This window comes from Erinaceus europaeus, chromosome 3, assembly GCF_950295315.1.
Source record: "Erinaceus europaeus chromosome 3, mEriEur2.1, whole genome shotgun sequence".
NCBI classification, from domain to species: domain Eukaryota; kingdom Metazoa; phylum Chordata; class Mammalia; order Eulipotyphla; family Erinaceidae; genus Erinaceus; species Erinaceus europaeus.
Window position 1 is genome coordinate 15,832,772 of NC_080164.1, and position 17,965 is coordinate 15,850,736.

At 42.9% G+C, this 17,965-nt stretch overlaps 1 protein-coding gene across 9 annotated transcripts in view; it reads right to left on the minus strand.

Moving 5' to 3' along the window:
* Nucleotides 1-17,965, minus strand: part of DTNB (dystrobrevin beta) — a 281,464-nt gene that overhangs the window by 138,124 nt on the left and 125,375 nt on the right. For all 9 annotated transcript variants that reach the window (XR_009548872.1, XM_060186697.1, XM_060186693.1 and 6 more), the window contains one exon: nt 170-294. Coding sequence is in view for 8 of the 9 variants with exons in the window: in XM_060186697.1 (XP_060042680.1) it covers nt 170-294 (125 nt within the window). In the remaining variant the exon portion in view is untranslated. The remainder of the gene's footprint in view (nt 1-169; nt 295-17,965) is intronic.

The window sequence follows — 17,965 nt, forward strand, 5'->3', positions numbered from 1 at the left end:
TCAGGAGCCAGGCTGCCTCACTGATGATTACAGTGACAGCAAGAGATGAAAGCTTGGCATCTGAAGTTCCCCCAAAGTAAAGTAAAATCCAGAACACCAAGAGTTCATGCTCGGTGACAACTGATTTTGACCCAGTATACTTCATGTCCATCACCATGTGTATACTTACATTATATTTGCAAGGTCAAGTGGTTTCTCTGGTTGCTCAGGAAAAACAGGATGTGGGGGTTCTCTGGTGGGCACACACCCCAAGGATTTACTAATCGCATGGCTCAGCTTCTTCGCAGGGGATTTCTGCATCAAAGCAGAAAATAAGGAGTTAAATTTTCAAGTGAGCAAAAAGAATTTTAAAAGAACTTGATAAGAGCTATAGAAAAAGGCAGTGGCACATGTGGTTAAGCACTCACAGTACAGTGTGTAAGGACGCAGGTTTAAGGCCCCAGCCCCTACCTGCATGGGGAAAGCTTCATGAGTGGTGAAGCAGGGTTGCAGGTGTCTCCCTGTCTCTCTTCCTCTCTATGTCCCCCCACCCCATTCAATTTCTCTCTGTTCTATCCAATAATAAATAAAATATACAGTAAGAAACAGTGTTTTTTAAAAATAGCTGTAGAAAAGGTCTTTCCTCTTTTCAAATACAAACTGCATCTCTTCACAATGAACATTATTGAGTCTTACAGAATGGAGCCCATGTGGTGCCCAGGGTCCCTCTATTTCCTAGAGCCCCACTTGTGGTTCTTTCATTTCTGCACTTCTTCTCCCACTTCTATGACACAGTCACACTATCAAGTTAATACCAACTTCCCTTTTGAAGATCTCTATATGCCCTTTGCCTGAACTCCCTCTTTTGATGTTTCTGAATCATTGTTGGTAAGATGTTGTATCTAATTCCCTAATCAGAATCATAAATTTTTCTGAGGCTGCAATACTAAAAGGTTAAGATAACGCAGAGAGCTCACTGTTTTTGAATGTTAGCATATTTGCTGGGTCACGTCCCACAGTGTGCCTGTTAGAAGACTACTCCCCAATGGAACACTCGGTGTTAAGGTCTGGCTATGTGCACAGAGAGAAGTGAGTACTCCCACAAGGCAGTCAGCCTCACACAGCAAAGGCTGAAGTTAATTGGTATACTAATACCTTTCTAAAAGATGGAATAATGCACAGCAAGCAGAATGACTGTCAAACCTAAGGTTTAACATAAGTATGCATCAAAATAAGCAGCAGGCCACAGTCACAAATGCAGAAGACTTATGTGTGAAGCCCCTCGTGAAGGTGGCCTCTTTATACCCTGCTTTTATTGTACACTCAGTTCCCTTTAAGTAGCATTTCTCTGAGATTTTCGTGGCAAAAAAAAGTTTGAATATCTGATTCTCGTGCCTTTGCGATGTATTAGCATATGTACCAATTTAAGTGAAAAACTCAGCTTCAATTTTATGGCTCAATACCCCATCCCCACTTGGCGTATGTATATATTACTTTTATGCAAAATAAACAAACATCTGGTTACAGTGGCAAAGTTAGCGCCTCACTTATATTAAAGACTGAATAATACCAACTTCTTCAGTTCCTCTTTTATTTTTTATAGTTATTGTTTTGCCAACAGGGTTATTTCTAAGACTTAGTGCCCTTACCAAAACTCTGTCATTCCTGGCCGCCAGTTTTGTTTATTTTTTTTTTCCTTTTTTCAATAGAATTGGGGGAGGAGGGAGAACATACTAATGAACAAGAGGCAAGGGGAAAGAGGGAAAGGGGGAAACAGGAGAGAGGGAAGGAGGAGGAGGGAGGGAGGGAGATACTCATAGCACCGCTCCACAGCTCAGGAAACTTTCCCTCTGTAGGTGAGAACGGGGAGCTTGAAGCAGCTTTATGCTCAAGGTAATGTGTGTATGCTCTACTGCATGAGCCCCAACCAGTCCCTTCAGTTCCCCCTTTAAAAAAAAAACAAAAAAGCTGTGTGTGTGGTAGTGGGGATCAAACCCAGAGTCTTAGACATGTCAGGCATGTGATCTATCACTGAGCTGCACGCCTAGCGATAGCAGTTTGCTCAGAACCTTGACTCGCTGGCTCCACATTATCACCCACTACTATCCCCTTCAACACACTGAGTTCTGGGGAAAATCTAGATGTGATCCACTTCTTTGAAAAGCACACAAAGCTAGACAAGGCAGAGCTGCTGCTCTGGTTCCCCTCTGCCCAGGGACTGCTGTGTCCTGGAAGGTGGTCCTGATCTCGCCCTTCGCCCATCTTGAACACCACCCCTACGCATGCTGTCATCTCCGAGTCACTGCTGTCACTTACAGTTTAACCAGAAGCCGTGCTCTTCTAATAGCTTTTTTTCCTTTGAAAATTGTTCTATTTTTATTAGTGATTTACAAAATTATAACATAATTCCACATTATTCCCACCACCAGAGTTCTGTGTCCCCATCTACCTCCAGCAAAAACTGCCATAGTTCTCCTAAGGTCACGAATATGGGTTGACTTTACATCTGGATTTATCTAGCTAGCTCTGGTTTTGTTTGTTTGGTTTGGTTTGGTTTGGTTTCTTTTGCTCCTTTTTCCCCTACAGTCCTGCCTTCACTTCCTTCCTAAGTCACACCTGCACCTATTACTACTTCCGAGTGTCCTTCCTTTTTCCTCTTCCCCCTCAGATAAAAGAAACAGTGCCTGACTTCCTCTGGATTTTTTTTTCTTTCCCAGATCTGCTTCCCTTTCAGTGATGAAACTAACACAAAGATTCCTGGTGACAAGTGTTCAGGCCATGGTGGAATTGGGGTACAGAGTCCTTTGGTCATCTTCCTTTATATCCCCCCCGAGAGTACGGACCAAAATTCTTTTTGGGGTACAGAAGAAAGGAGTTCTGGTTTCTGTAACTGCTTCTCTGCTGGAGACATGGACATGGCAGGCTGATCCATATGCCTAGCCTGCTGAAAAAAGGGTTTTGGTTTTTGTTTTTCCCTCCTCACTCATCTCTATCTTTTGTGTGTGTATTTGAGGATTAATGGTTTACAGTAAATATGGTTGTTGATACATGTGTAAAACTTCTCAATTGTCTGGAAAACACTCATCGACAGTCTAGTTCCTCCTCCACCATCATGTACCAGGACCTGCGCGCGCGTGTGCGCGCACGCGCACGCGCACACGCACACGCACACGCACACGCACACGCACACACACACACACACACACACACACACACAGTCTTTCCCTTTGGTGCAATACACCAAACCCAGCCCAAGTTTTACTTTGTGTTCCCCTTTCTGTTCCTAGTTCTCAACTTCTGCCCATGACTGAAATCATCCCATTTCATCCTTCTCTTTCTGGCTTCTCTCACTTAACATGATTCCTTCAAGTCCTCTCCATTACGTAATTCTGAGAGGATCAATCAGAAGGACTAACAGTTATTAATATTTATGCACCCAATGAGGAGCCAACAAAATGCACCAAACATCTACTGAAAGAGCTACAAAACTAATATTGAGAACAACACAGTAATAGGAAACTTCAACGCCCCATTCGCTCAAATAGGCAAATCATCTAGCACGTAAAGAGACAAGAATTAAGATTATCACATACACTATGTTCACTGCATTTAAAGCAGTATCATGAAATCGCAGGCTTCTTACATATACTTTATAATAAGCTCTAAAAGAATTACACAACTATTATTAAAAAATGTTGCCCTTCGTACCATTTCTCTGTCAGTATGCTTGTTACACTTGAAAATCTATATTCCGTAGCCAGTTCCTCACCATCCGCATTCCTTGGGGACCCCTGGGGATGACTGGCATGCTTTGGGTTTCCCTGAATCTGACTACTCTAGATACCTCAGCAGAATAGACAATGCTGTTTCATACTTTTCACACTGTTTATTTCTGTGACTTGCTTCTGTTACTTAGCATAATATCTTCAAGACTCAGCCATTTTGGAGCTTCTGTGAGAATCCCCGTCCTTTTCAAGGCTGAATGATTAGCCTTTATATGTCTATTGCACGTTACATGTACCCACTCATCTATCAAACAGTTGGCTTGCTTCCAAGTTTATTTGCTGTGAATAATGCAGCTGTGAACATGTCTGTGCAAATCTCTGGGAAACTCCTGCAACTCTTCCCCATATTCTGTATGCCCTGCAGTAATTCTATTTTTGATATCCTGAGGAACACCCACACTGGTTTCCATGATGGCCACACTGTTCGACATTTCACGAATAATATACATGGGCTGTACTCCAATTTCTCCACGTTCTTCCAACATTTTTTACTTTCTTAAAAAAATGATTTTTCTGAGAGAGGCGCCAAAGAAACACTCGGTTGTGGCATTATAGCAGTGCTGGAAACTGGTCTGGGGTTTGGGTGTGCAAGTTTTGTGCTCTAGAACTGAGTGTCTCCCTGCCCATTTTTCTCTTGCGTGGTTTTGTTTGCTTTAATGGTACCTATTCTAGTGGATGTCAACTGATACCTCAGTGTGATGCTGACATGCATTGCCTTATGGATTAGCAATGCTACGTACTTTTTCATATGCTGGGTGGTCATTTGTAGTTCACACTTGGACAAATATCTAAATTATTTGTCTACTTATTTCATTTCCTATTTGTCACCATGATTTTCACTGGGGCTTCAGTATGCACGGTCCTGACAGGTTCTTTATTCTGAGACACAAAGGGAGGGACAGAGAAAGAGAAACACCACAGTGCTGCTCCACTGTGAAGCTTCCGGCTGCTTGATGTTTCCCTGAGGCGGCTAGAGCGCTCACACAGGGTCCTCACGACTGCAATGTGCGTGTTCTATCTCCCAGCCCACTTTCTCCCAGTGCACACTTTCTGATTTGGTTGTTTCTATTGTGAAGTTGTAACTTCTTACGTATTCTGGATATGAACACCTTGTTCGATACAGTATGTAAAATTTTCTCCCCTCCCATCGCCCGCTTTTCCACTAGGCTCACTGTGCTTTGATGCACAGTTGGATATAGTCCAGCTTAGCTACTTTTACTTTTTTTTTTTTTTTTTTTTTTTTTTACTAGAGCACTGCTCAACTCTGGCTTATGGTGGTGTGGGGGATTGAACCTGGGACTTTGGAACCTCAGGCATGAGAGCCTGTTTACATAACCGTTATGCTATCTGCCCTCTGCCCTACTTTTACTTTTATTGGCCTTGCCCTTCTTTGATTCTAGTGATTTGTCTGGAGACTCAGACTTCCTATATTGAAAGTCATCAATAATGACAATCCCCTAAACTCAAACATGTCTTCCTCTTTTCCTTATGGCTGCCGATGATCGCTGAGTACAAGTGTTCAAAACAAGTCTCACTGCAGTCTCAATAAGACAGCTTTACAAAATCTTGAAACTGGGAGTAGGGCGGTAGCGCAGCGGGTTAAGTGCACGTGGCGTGAAGCGCAAGGACCGGCGTAAGGATCCCGGTTTGAGCCCCCGGCTCCCCACCTGCAGGGGAGTCGCTTCACAGGCGGTGAAGCAGGTCTGCAGGTGTCTGTCTTTCTCTCCCCTTCTCTGTCTTCCCCTCCTCTCTCCATTTCTCTCTGTCCTATGTAACAACGACAATAACAATGACTACAACAACAACAACAGAAAATAAAAACAAGGGCAACAAAAGGAAAAATATCAAATATAAAATTTTTTTTTAAATCTTGAAATGAGTATTTTAGACATTTCAGCAGTATATTTATTTAATGCATACTTTACTAGGTTTTTTCAACACCCGGTATTAAGTTAAAGTTCTTTAAAATTTTTTATAATCATCTTTATTTGTTAGATAGACAGCCAGAAAGCAAGATGGAAGTTGGGGGGGAGGGCACCTACAGCCCTGCTTCACCACTCCTGAAGTTTTCCCTCTGCAGGTGTGAACTGGGGGCTTGAACCCAGGTCCTTGAGCACTGTAATATGTGTGCTCAACCAGGTGTGCCACCACCCAGCCCCAAGTTAAAGTTCTTATTAACAGTCTTTGAGGTCTATTATTTTGAGTCTTTTGAGATGATATGTAAATTTAATCAATCTATGAATACGACATGCTGTAGTAAAATTTTTAAAAGAGTTACTTATTAAGAAAATGACAAAGAGACTGGAAGGGAGGCAATCAGAAGACGAGCAGAGTACTGCTCAGCTCTTGCTTAAGGTGGTGCCAGGAATTGAACCTGGGGCCTCTGGGGACTCAAGCTAGCACTCTAACAGGCTGAGCTATTTCCCTGACCTATGACTAAGCTACATCTTTAATTGTTAAAGGAAAAACTGTATCATGATGAACTGTTTAAGGTTTTAGTAACAAAGTCATTCTGACTTCAAAATGAAGTGACAGTGCTCATTATTTTTTGTAGAATCAAGAAAACTTTACATAGAAATCTCTTTTTTTTTTTTTGAATGATTCTCGGAACTCTTATGAAGTCATTCATAGTTGTTTCCTTTTGTGTAACGGGTTTAAGCTGCTAATTCAAAATCTTGAATGATTTCATATTATTTTGGGGTTACTGCTGGTGGTGGTGCTAGAGAGGGGGCCTCTCACATGTGTACTCTCACCACTCCCAGCCCACTTTTCCATTTGGGGTTGGGGGGGAGAAACCACAACACCAGAGCTGTCCTGGTGTAGCGCTACTCCCATGTGTGCCGACACCCTAAGCCGGGACAAACACAGGGCTAGCTGGTAAGCTACTCCTCTGTCCTCTTTGGGTGGGTTGTTTGTTTGGTAAACAAGGTTGTTTTGAGAACTTCAACAAAAGTTTATTTATTTATTTATTATAGAGACAGTGAGAAATTAAGAAAAGAGAGGGAGACACCTGCAGCACTGCTTCTCCACTCAAGAAGCCCCTCTCCCTTGAAGGTGGGGACCAGGGGCTTGAATCTGGTTCTTTTCTCTTCTTCCTCCTCCTCTTCGTCCCCCACCCCATACACAAACACAAAACACTGCTCATCTCTGGCTTACGGTGGTGCCAGTGACTGAACCTAGAACCTCTGAGCCTCAGGCATGTAAGTCTTTTGTCTGACCCCTATACTGTCTCCTTGGCCATAGGTCTTGTTTTATTTTTCTCATTTTTTTGTTTTGTTTTGCTCTCCTTTTCTGGGGACTATCCTCTAAATGACTGGCTGCTTTGGCATTTCTTATGAAATAGATGTTTGCTGAGAACTTGAATGCTTTGTATACACACACAGATTCACTTAACCCTTCTAGTAGTCTTGTGAATTAGATGTTAAGAGTCTCAATTTAGAGATGCAAAAGGAAAAATCCCTGTAACTCGGCAGGACTTCCTCTTTTCCTAACTCAACACAGCCCCCAAACAGCTCAACTCACCAAGAAAGCAGGGAGGGCAGAGACCACTCAGGGCAAAGAGACATTCCTGCAAGGAGTTCCCCTGAAACTGGGGGCATCAAGACCCTTGATGGAGACTAGGATGGGGTAGTTCAGAATTTGTGGGGCACAGAATTTCCAAGTGAGGGACAGACAACTCTGTGGGGAGCAGGTGACCTGAAGCACTGCTGTACAAGAGCTGAGGCACCTCTCCCCAACACGCACAGTCCAGGCACTTAAATAGTCTTTTTTTTTTTTTTCTTTCCTTTGGGGGAGGTTTTTTTTGTTGTTTTTTTTTTAACTCAGATGACTGTATCTTCAGTCAGCCTCAAGCTAATTCCTTGCACAGCACGGTTTCAGCTCAGGGCACATGCTGACAGGCCCTGACAGTTGGGAGCACAACAGCTTAGTGAAAATGCTCAGGGTTGGTGCCTTGGAGGCCATTCCTGTCAAGTTCACTTCAAATTACTGTCTGAGAACATCATCCTGAGCTCCAAGCTACTGTCCAAGGGGGTCCAAGCAGAAACCTAAGTCTCTTTAATCCTTGACAAGTCGGGAATCTTCTCTAACAAGAACATTCACCACAGTCTTTTTAAAAAAATATTTATTTTCCCTTTTGTTGCCCTTGTTGTTTTTTATTGTTTTGTAGTTATTATTGTTGTTGTTATTGATGTCGTCGTTGTTGGCTAGGACAGAGAGAAATGGAGAGAGGAGGGGAAACAGAGAGGGAGAGAGAAAGATAGACACCTGCAGACCTGCCTCAATGCTTGTGAAGGGACTCCCCTGCAGGTGGGGAGCCGGGGGCTCGAACTGGGATCCTTACGCCAGTCCTTGAGCTTTGCGCCACATGCGCTTAACCCACTGCACTACTGCCCAACTCCCTCACCGCAATCTTAATCAGCATCTGCACGCTCATTCTGTAACGTAAAACCTTTTACTGTCACCATGCCTCAGCCACAGCATGTCGGAGTCCATCTAGATGCTTCCTGCATCGTGTTTTCACCCCACCCACATTAGTCATTTTATTTCACACTTTTTTACTTATATTCACCACTTTCAGTATATACCCTTTCTTCACAGAGTTGATTTCTTTTTCTTTTTAGATTTTATTTACTAATGAAAAGATAGGAGGAGAGAGAGAAAGAACCAGACATCACACTGGTACGTGTGCTACCAGGGATTGAACCAGGGACCTCACATTTGAGGCCAATGCTTTATCTACCATGCCATCTCCCAGACCACAAGTCGATTTCTCCCCTTCTGCTTCAACTTATTTATTTTCCCAAACTATATCCTTTATTAATTGGTTCCTTCAATGAGATGGCAAATCATTTATTGGAAAATGACTACTTTTTCTTTGTTCTTGAACAGGCATTAGCTAGGCAGAGAATTCAAAACTGGTCTTTTCATTCATTCCCTTCTAAACCTTTCACTGCCTTTCCCACTTTCCATCTCCCTAAACTGGTGTTCAACCATCTGTAACCAGGTTAATTTTTCAGACTTACTTTCCATTCCCTAACTTTTGCTATAGCTGCTTCTAATTTGCAGCTCTCCCCTCCACTGAGTTCAGCCTTACTTATTTTTTATTTATAAAAGTTTCATTTGGTTCATTTGTCATATTATAATATTTCTTCTTAAAATATTATCATTTTTAATTTTTACTTGGCCAAATTTTAAAATTTACTAAAGTCCTAGGCATACTATTTGCTGTGTTTCATAACTCTCCTTTGTAGTAGACTGCCTAACATCTGGACTTGTGATATTTTTATTATGAATTCACCCTTGTCAGAGACTGTCTCATGTATGGGAGTCCTACTTGTACTTTCTCTGGGTCAGCGGAGAATTTCTAGTTCCACTTTACTAGGAAGGCAGTTCTTCCACATAAGTTCTTGCTGGTCCACATACAGTTTGGCACGCTTTTTCCCTGTCCATCTTGGAGTATACAAGTGGTGACCATTTGGGGCTAAGGTTCAAACCTACTTCCAGATCTGAATCCATGCCCAGAGCAACCTAGTGGCAATCAAGAACTTGCAACTTCCAACACCACTCCCTCCTCTCTCTTCACTATGCAGGCTGGCTTATTTAACCTCAGTACTATGCCTCTGCCGGGCACTCAGGACTGAGAACTGCTGGTCGCTCCCCAGGGCCACTCAATCACAGACTCTTGAGCCAGGTCCTCATGGAACCCCAAGCAAAAGAAACTACCCACACTAATGAACCAAGACAATAATCTTGAGAAACCCCAAACTTCTACAGAGCTATGTAAACTTCAGCAAAAAGAAAAAAAGAGCTTAAATAAATGGGTTATGAAACATAAGTGGAACAACAGTTGTATTATACGGGTGCCAAATGAAGAAAGAACGAGAGAATTTTTATCTGATTCATCAAGATAAAGCCAAGAATTAGCCAAGAATTTTCCCAAATTGAAGGAGCTAGACCTTTAGATGCAGGAAGCGCTAGGATTTACAAACAAATTAAAGCAGACAGATGCACATCAAGGTGAATTATAATTAAAATGGCAAATATCACAGGGAGAATCTTAGTGAAAATCATTACCACTAAACTAGCTCATAAAAGAAATGCTAATAAGGCCTCTATATTGGGAAAACTCTGAATAATCTCATGCATGGGAGCATGTAAAGAAACAAAGCAAGGAAACAAGCAAAGTCAAAGGAAAACAAACCTTTAGGCTCTGACTGCAGAACTTAAGTTACCACAGGGCGCTTGGGGTAGAGCGCAGGCTGCAGGCAGAGGAGCTTGTAAGGAGACGAGGAGGGTGGGGGCCTAAGAGAATGCTGCTGGTGAGTGCGATGTGGCTACATTAAAAACAAATAAAACATCAATTTTACAATTATTTTCTCTCAGTCCCCAGAAGACAACGTGCTATTTATTTATTAATCTAATATCATTTGGAGTCCCCTTCTTTCGCACACCATGGTTCTTATCTTTGTGGTGTCGCTCACCAATCCCTCTCCATCACTACCGCTATGATGAATACAGGGGTTAATTTATGTGGTTTTTCCCTTCTTCTTCTTCTTGACAGAAAGCTCTAAGGAATTATACATCCTCAGTCCTGAAAATGTTCAGACTGTTTTCTTTTTTTTTTTTTTCCCCAAGCATAAGTCTCTCAGAAATGTTCCTCACTGGCAAATCCTGTAAGAGGAACGTTGCAACACCACAGTCTGAAATGCCTCAGTTCTTTGTGTTACAGTCTCCTACCACTGATGCTGGGTTTGGGAAGAATTTATCACCCCTCATCTTCCAGTTCAGTCACTTGCTCTTCAGCTACCCACTCTGCTCTGTATTACTTTGCCTTCTTGTATTAAGCATGAAAGTCTACTTCGTGGTCCTTCCTTTAAGAAATTAAACTGAACTGTTTTTAAAATTTATTTCTGACTGTTCCACTTCCTAGAGTATAGTTCTGCTATTTAGATTTTACCACGGAAGGCTTCATCAGGGGGTTCATGGTCCCTGGTCACACAAACATCTCTAGCATGTCTGTTCATTTGCAAGCCTAACCCAGGGTAACCTCCCACCCAGGAGGCCTCTTGCTGAGTCAATTCTGACAAAATATGGCAAAACAGCTTAAGGGCCCCTACAGTAGTGACAGTGTCAAGCAGACAGTGTCAGCAGCTACTGTCTTCAGTTTCTCCTTTAGCATATGCCTCCTCCACTTAGCAATGGCTTGTGCTCTCAGGTCTGGAGTATTCCTTTTCTTCTTTTAAGTCTTGAGAAGGAACTTGCTCACCTGACCAAAGGTCTCATCATTTCTATGAGAGGGAGAAAGAGGCAGTATGCGTTTGGTTACCATCTTGAAACTGAATTCATCGCTTCGTTGAACATCACCTCTCTGTATTCTCTTTGGCCTCTTTCTGGAACTTTCATTATTCTTATTGGATGGCACTCTGCAATCTATCCTCCATGCAGCATCATCTTCATTATTATTTTGTTTGTTTTATTACTTTGCCCTCTTGTAGTATGCTTTGGAACAATTCTCAGTTCTAATTTCCAGTTCATAAGTCTTCTTGAGGGATAAACATGGTTCAATCAGGCTATCTAGTAAGTTTCATATTTTGACAGTCAAACTTAAATTTCCAGGATCAAATATTTCTTTTTATATGGTATCATGTTTTGATAGATAACTTACTATGTATCTGCAAGAGTTTAACTATACATATTGTAAAGCCTAATCTTGCTTATTCTGAGATAAATCCTTAATTTATTCTCTCTTCATGACTGTCTTCCCCTTGTTTGGGGGGATCTGAATGAAGTGCTTATCTTTGCAATTAAGACAGTCTCTCATCTGTGTACACGGCCCACTTGGAAGGAAGAGTGGGCCTTGTTTTCAGTGGTGTGAAGAGACACATGTCACTTCATGCAAAAGCTCTGCAGATAGTCTTGTGAAGATAGGGGCTCTTCGCTTCTCCTGGAACCCATCAAGCTCCTGGGACCTGCTTCTCTAACTCAAGCTCCTGGAGACATTATGACCACCTGACCACACGGCCCTATGCTACCTTAGCCAAGTCACCCGTCATCTCACGTGGACTACGCTATGCTCAAACAGGAACACTCTAGACGTTATTCCTGTCCTTAGCAGCAATACTTTCTGGACTTTTGTTTTGGACCAAGGCTTTCATCAACCAAGCACCTGGTTGATGAAACCAGGTGCTTTTCACAAGGATTCTTTTTGACATTTTTGTTTATGTTATTGTTTTGCCACCAGGTTCAGCACTGGGGCTTGGTGTCTGCACCACTATAGGGTTCCTTGCAGTCATTTTTTTTTTCGTTCTTATTTTGATAGATGTGAGAAAAAGGAGGAGAGAGAAAGAGAGAGGAAAAGAAAGAGAGAGAGAGGAGACACACCTACAGCACTGCTCCACCACTAGTGAAGCTTCACCCTGCAGGTAGGGACTGGGCTCTTGAACCTGTGTCAGCATGCATGGTAAGCTATATGCTTTAGCAGGTGAATCACTGCTTGGTCCCTTCACAAGAATTCTTTATAGCCTGGGTCAATGAAGGTTTCCCATTTCTCCCCATCTCTAGGGTATTGCAGATTATTTTTAAATTCTCATCTTTCTAATTATTTGGGGCAAGACGGAAAGTCTGCAGCATCTCCTCATCCTATAACCCTGAAATTGAACCTGTGCCTGTTTTAAGGTAGTAAAATTTTATTTCAAACATTTGATTATATCACTTGTGATATTTTTTTTCCCTTGCCACCTAGGCTTCACTGGGTGGGGGGGGGGGAGGGAAGCACCATAGAACTGTTCCTAAAGCTCCCCTTTTTTCAGGCAAGAGACTGGCATACTTTAAGGATGGCTCTTTAGTCACTATCAGGCCATTCCACCAGCTGGGGCCCTAATCAGGGAGTCCTAAGATTCCCAAACAGATTTGATGGGCCTAGAACTCAAATAAATTCCTCTCCATATTAATACCGGTCATTTCTATCAGGAACAACAAAATAGACCCCTTTGTGGGCCCCTATAGGACCTTGCCCTCAACTTGGAGCAACAATGGTAGAGAATGTTCCATCCTCCAAAGGAAGGCTGGACAACATTCTCTATGCTACACCTGAGGAAGATGGGTCAATACTGGGGCAGCATGGAATGTTCCTACTCATGACCACAGAATGTGAGCTCAGATCTACAGGGATGCAGAGGTCACACAGGCTCCTAAGCTGAATATGGGCCCCAGATCACATCAAATCGATGGGGTTTGCAGTAATATTTATACCCCTTTTCCAGATTAGGGAGCTACTCTCTTCCCTGATGCAGCTTTCTGGTCCTTTTTGCAGCCATGACATCATCTCCCCAGACAATAATTAGGATCCACCTGCATATCAGATTTCAGGCTCAGGCAAAAAAAAAAAAAAAAAAAAAAAAAAAAAAAACCACTAGTATAGCTACAGGTACTTTGAAATAAACTAAAATATGCCTACTAGCTATCTACAAAACGGAGGACCCCCCCAACACTTCATCTGCACTATTCCAGCCTTTAGGTCCATGATTGTTCAACAATTTGTTTCGCTTTGTATGTTAACTCTCTTTTCAGCCACCAGGTTCCAGATGCTAGCAGGATGCCAACCAGACTTCCCTGGAAAGACAACCCCACCAATGTGCCTTGGCGCTCCACTTCCCCAGAGCCCTTCCCCACTAGAGAAAGAGAGAGACAGGCTGGGAATATGGATCGACCTGTCAATGCCCATGTTCAGCGGGGAAGCAATTACAGAAGCCAGACCTTCCACCTTCCACATCCCATAATGATCTTGGGTTCACACTCCCAGAGTGTTAAAGACTAGGAAAGCTATCAGGGGAGGGGATGGGAGACAGAGGTCTGGTGGTAGAAACTGTGCGAAGTTGTACCCCTCTTACCCTATGGTTTAGTCAATGTTTCCTTTTTATAAATAAAAAAATTTTTAAAAAGCTTCCCCTTTTCATATATATATATACACACATACATAGAGAAAAACTGAGAGGGATGGAATATATGGAGGGGGAGGAGAGAGAAAGAGATTTGCAGCAATGCTGCTTCATGGCTCATGAAGCTTCCCCCCTGCAGGTGGGGACCAGGGGTTTGAACCCAGGTCCTTGAACATGATAATGTGTGTTCAACCAGGTGCACCACCATCCACCTCTGAAGCTTCCCCTTTTCAAGCCCATGTGGTGGCCTGGGGCCTGGAACCTAGGTCCCTGCACATGATAACGTGTACACTTTACCAGGTGAGCCATCTCCCATCCCCTGATAAATTATTTTTAAATTGTTTCAATGTTTGCTTTAGAAAGCAAAAACTTAGAATTGCCAAGCTCCAATTTAACTTAGTTTGTGAAGCTGTAATTCTGATTGATCAATGTATGAGAGGAGTATGTGTATTTTTTGTTATTTTTCCAAATAACATTATTAGCTCTCTCACAGTTGCAAATGTGTGGGCTAGGTAGAATATAATGTAATTAGCTCACATGTGGCTCTAAGACAGGTTTATAAATTACAACCCTTTTGCCCACAAAGAAGGAGCCACTGCTGTTCTAGCTGGTACAGTAAGAGTTAAGGCAGGAACTGCATAAAAATAACCTTATCTTGGACTGAGCAGCAGCAAATAGCTCCAGTTTCCCTCTGAGGGGAAAAATACAGATGTATTAAAATTCAACATCAATAGACATACATTCCAAGGGATGCCATGATAGCCAATATGATATTCACAGTCCCATACATACTAATACGGGAGGCAAGAGAATACTCCTTTTTTTAATTTTTAAAAAAAATTATTTATTTTCCCTTTTGTTGCCCTTGTGCTTTTTCATTGTTGTTGTAGTTATTGTTGTTGTTATTGATGTTGTCGTTGTATAAGACAGAGAGAAATGGAGAGACGAGGGGAAGACAGAGAGGGGGAGAGAAAGATAAGACATCTGCAGACCTGCTTCACCACCTGTGAAGTGACTCCCCTGCAGGTGAGGAGCCAGGGGCTCGAACTGGGATCCTTATGCTGGTCCTTGAGCTTTGTGCCACGTGCACTTAACCCACTGCACTACCACCCGACTCCCAAGAATACTCTTAAGAGTACAAATAATTGCTACATCAGATGCTAGTAATTTAAAACCGAAATGGTTGTGACTGTGGAGAAGCAAAAACAAAATTCAAGGTCAGACCATGCACCTGCTCTCATACTAACTTGGCCTGAGCAGGAAGTATCAGTTTTGAGTGGAGGCTGGCAGTCTAATATCCACTTGCTATGACAAATAGAAATTTCTTTCTCTAGAAACAGGCTGGGGGTACGGATCAGCCTGTCAACACCCATGTGTAGCAAAGAAGCAATTACAGAAGCCAGACCTTCCACCATCTGCACCCCCATAAAGATCTTTGGTCCATACTTCTAGCAAAGTAAAGAATAGGGAACCTTCCAGTGGAGGGGATGGGATATGGAACTCTGGTGGTGGGAATTATATGGAATTGTACCCCTCTTACCCTACAATCTTGTTAATCATTATTAAATAATTAATGATAATAATAATAATATTTCTTTCTCTATCATTTTGATTAGCAGCTCCTGTCTTCAATTTCTGTGAGCAGTTGGCCGTGAGATCTATTGCTCCATGAAAGAATGAAGTAACTCCTCCTAGTCAGTGAGGGTGTGGACAAGCAGTAAAGCTCAAACTGCGCCCCCACTCCCCGCCTGTAAGGAAGACGCTTCACAACTAGTGAAGCAGGGCTGCAGGTGTCTCTCTTCCCGTCTATCTTCCCCTCCCCTCTCAATTTCTCTCTAGTGTACCAAATAAAAAATTAAAAAGGAATAAATGGCTGTTTGGAGCAGTGCATTCATAGTGCTGGCACTGAGCTCAACCATAACCCAGTTGATAGAGTTATTGGGGGGGGGGGAGGGTGGCAATGCAGACAGCAGACACCATTTCACTGACCTACCATTCATGGAATTCCCTTGATGCCATCCCTGGCGATCCCGTGGTGTTGGGGCTCAAGCCTAGGGCCTTGCATGTGGCAAGGCATGTACTATGCCAGGTGAGTAGTCTCTCAGCCTCCTGGAGATCATTTTTAAAATATTTATTTATTTGTTTATTTATTTATTTATTTATTCCCTTTAGTTGCCCTTGTTGTTTTATTGTTGTGGTTATTGTTGTTATTGATGATATCATCATTGTTAAATAGGACAGAGAGAAATGGAGAGAGGAGGGGAAGACAGAGACGGGGAGAGAAAGATAGACACCTACAGACCTGCTTCACCACCTGTGAAGCGACTCCCCTACAGGTGGGGATCCAGGGGCTCGAACCAGAATCCTGATGCCGGTCCTTGTGCTTTGCGACACCTGCGCTTAACCCGCTACACTACCGCCTGACTCCCTGGAGATCATTTTTTTAAAAAAATGTGTGCAAGGGAGCTGGGAGATAACTTATTCAGCAGAGCTCACACTACCATATGAGGATCTCAGGTCGAACCACGGGCTACCACATGAGAGCATCACACAAAAAGGAAGCTTCATGAATAGTAGAGAGATACTGTGGTATCTCTCCTTTTCTTCTCTCTCAAATTCTAAAAAAAAAAAAAATTATCTTTTTTTATTTATTTTTTCCTCCAGGGTTATTGCTGGGGCTCAGTGCCTGCACTATGAATCCACTGCTCCTGGAGGCTATTTTTTCCTTTTTTGTTGCCCTTGTTGTTTATCATTGTTGTTGTTAGTATTATTGTTGTTATTGCTGTCATTGTTGTTGGACAGGACAGAGAGAAATGGAGAGAGGAGGGGAAGACAGAGAGGGAGAAAGACAGACACCTGCACACCTGATTCACCGCTTGTGAGATGACCCCGTCCCCCGCAGGTGGGGAGCTGGGGGCTCAAATTGGGATCCTTGCACAGGTCCTTGTGCTTTGTTCCATGTGCACTTAACCCACTGCACTACTGCCCAGCCCCCAGTTTTTTTTTTGTTATTATTTTTACTTATCTATTAGAGAGAGACAGCCAGAAGTTGAGAGGGAAGGGGATGGTAGAGAGGGAGAGAGACAGAGGCACCTGTAACACTGCTTCACCACTTGGAAAGCTTCCCCATGGAGGTGGAGACTGGGGGCTCAAACCTGGGTCCTTGAGCATTGTAACATCTGCACTCAACCAGGTGCGCCACCACTCAGCCCCATCTCTCAAATTCTATCTGGAAAAAAGGAAGGAAAAAAAAAGCCCACCAAGAGTGGAGGAATCACACAAGTACAAAGTCCCAGCGATCCTAAGCTGAATATGAGTCCCAGATCACGTCAAATCAGTGGGGTTTACAGTCAACAATATTTATACACCTTTCCCATATTTGGGAGCTACTCTCTCCCCTGATCCAGCTTTCTGGTCCTTTTTCCAGCCATTACATCATCTCCCCAGACAGTAACTTGGATTCACCTGCATATCAGGTTTCAGGCTCAGGGAAAAGGAAAAAAAGAAAAAAAAAAAACTAGTATAGCCACAGGCCCTTCAGAATATAACTAAAATATGCCTACCAGCTATCTACAAAACGGAGACGCCTCCAACTCTTCACCTGCACTATTCCAGCCTTTAGGTTCATGATTAGCCAACTATTTGTTGGGCTTTATATGTTAACTCTCTTTTCAGCCTCCAAGTTCCAGATGTTAGCATGATGCTGACCAGACTTCCCTGGACAGACAACCCCACCAATGTGTCCTGGACCTCCAATTCCCCAGAACCCTACCCCACTAGGGAAGGAGAGAGACAAGCTGGGAGTATGGATCAGTCTGTCAATGCCCATGTTCAGCGGGGAAGCAATTACAAAAGCCAGACCTTCCACCTTCTGCATCCCACAATAACCTTGGGTCCGTACTCCCAGAGGGTTAAAGAATAGGAAAGCTATCTGTCTGAGTATAGTTATCAAAAGTTTAGTCCCATAAGATAAACAATTATCAGTTCTGATAAAGGTTGTTCATGGCTGTACAGGGGTCTAAAAGTTTACCAGCTAGCAGAGTCACACGTGTTCAGTTCCCAGAAGTAGCCATGGCAGATACTCCACCAAGATGCATCTGACCAGGAGAGGCAGCAGCAGCCAAAAAAAAAGTGATGCGTTCAGAGTCCCTTGCTTTTATACACTCCCTTCTCTGAAACACCTTATTTGAATGCTACTAGTCCCAGACTCCTGTTGGGGTCACAACAGGTTAAAGAATAGGAAAGCTATCAGGGGAGGGGATG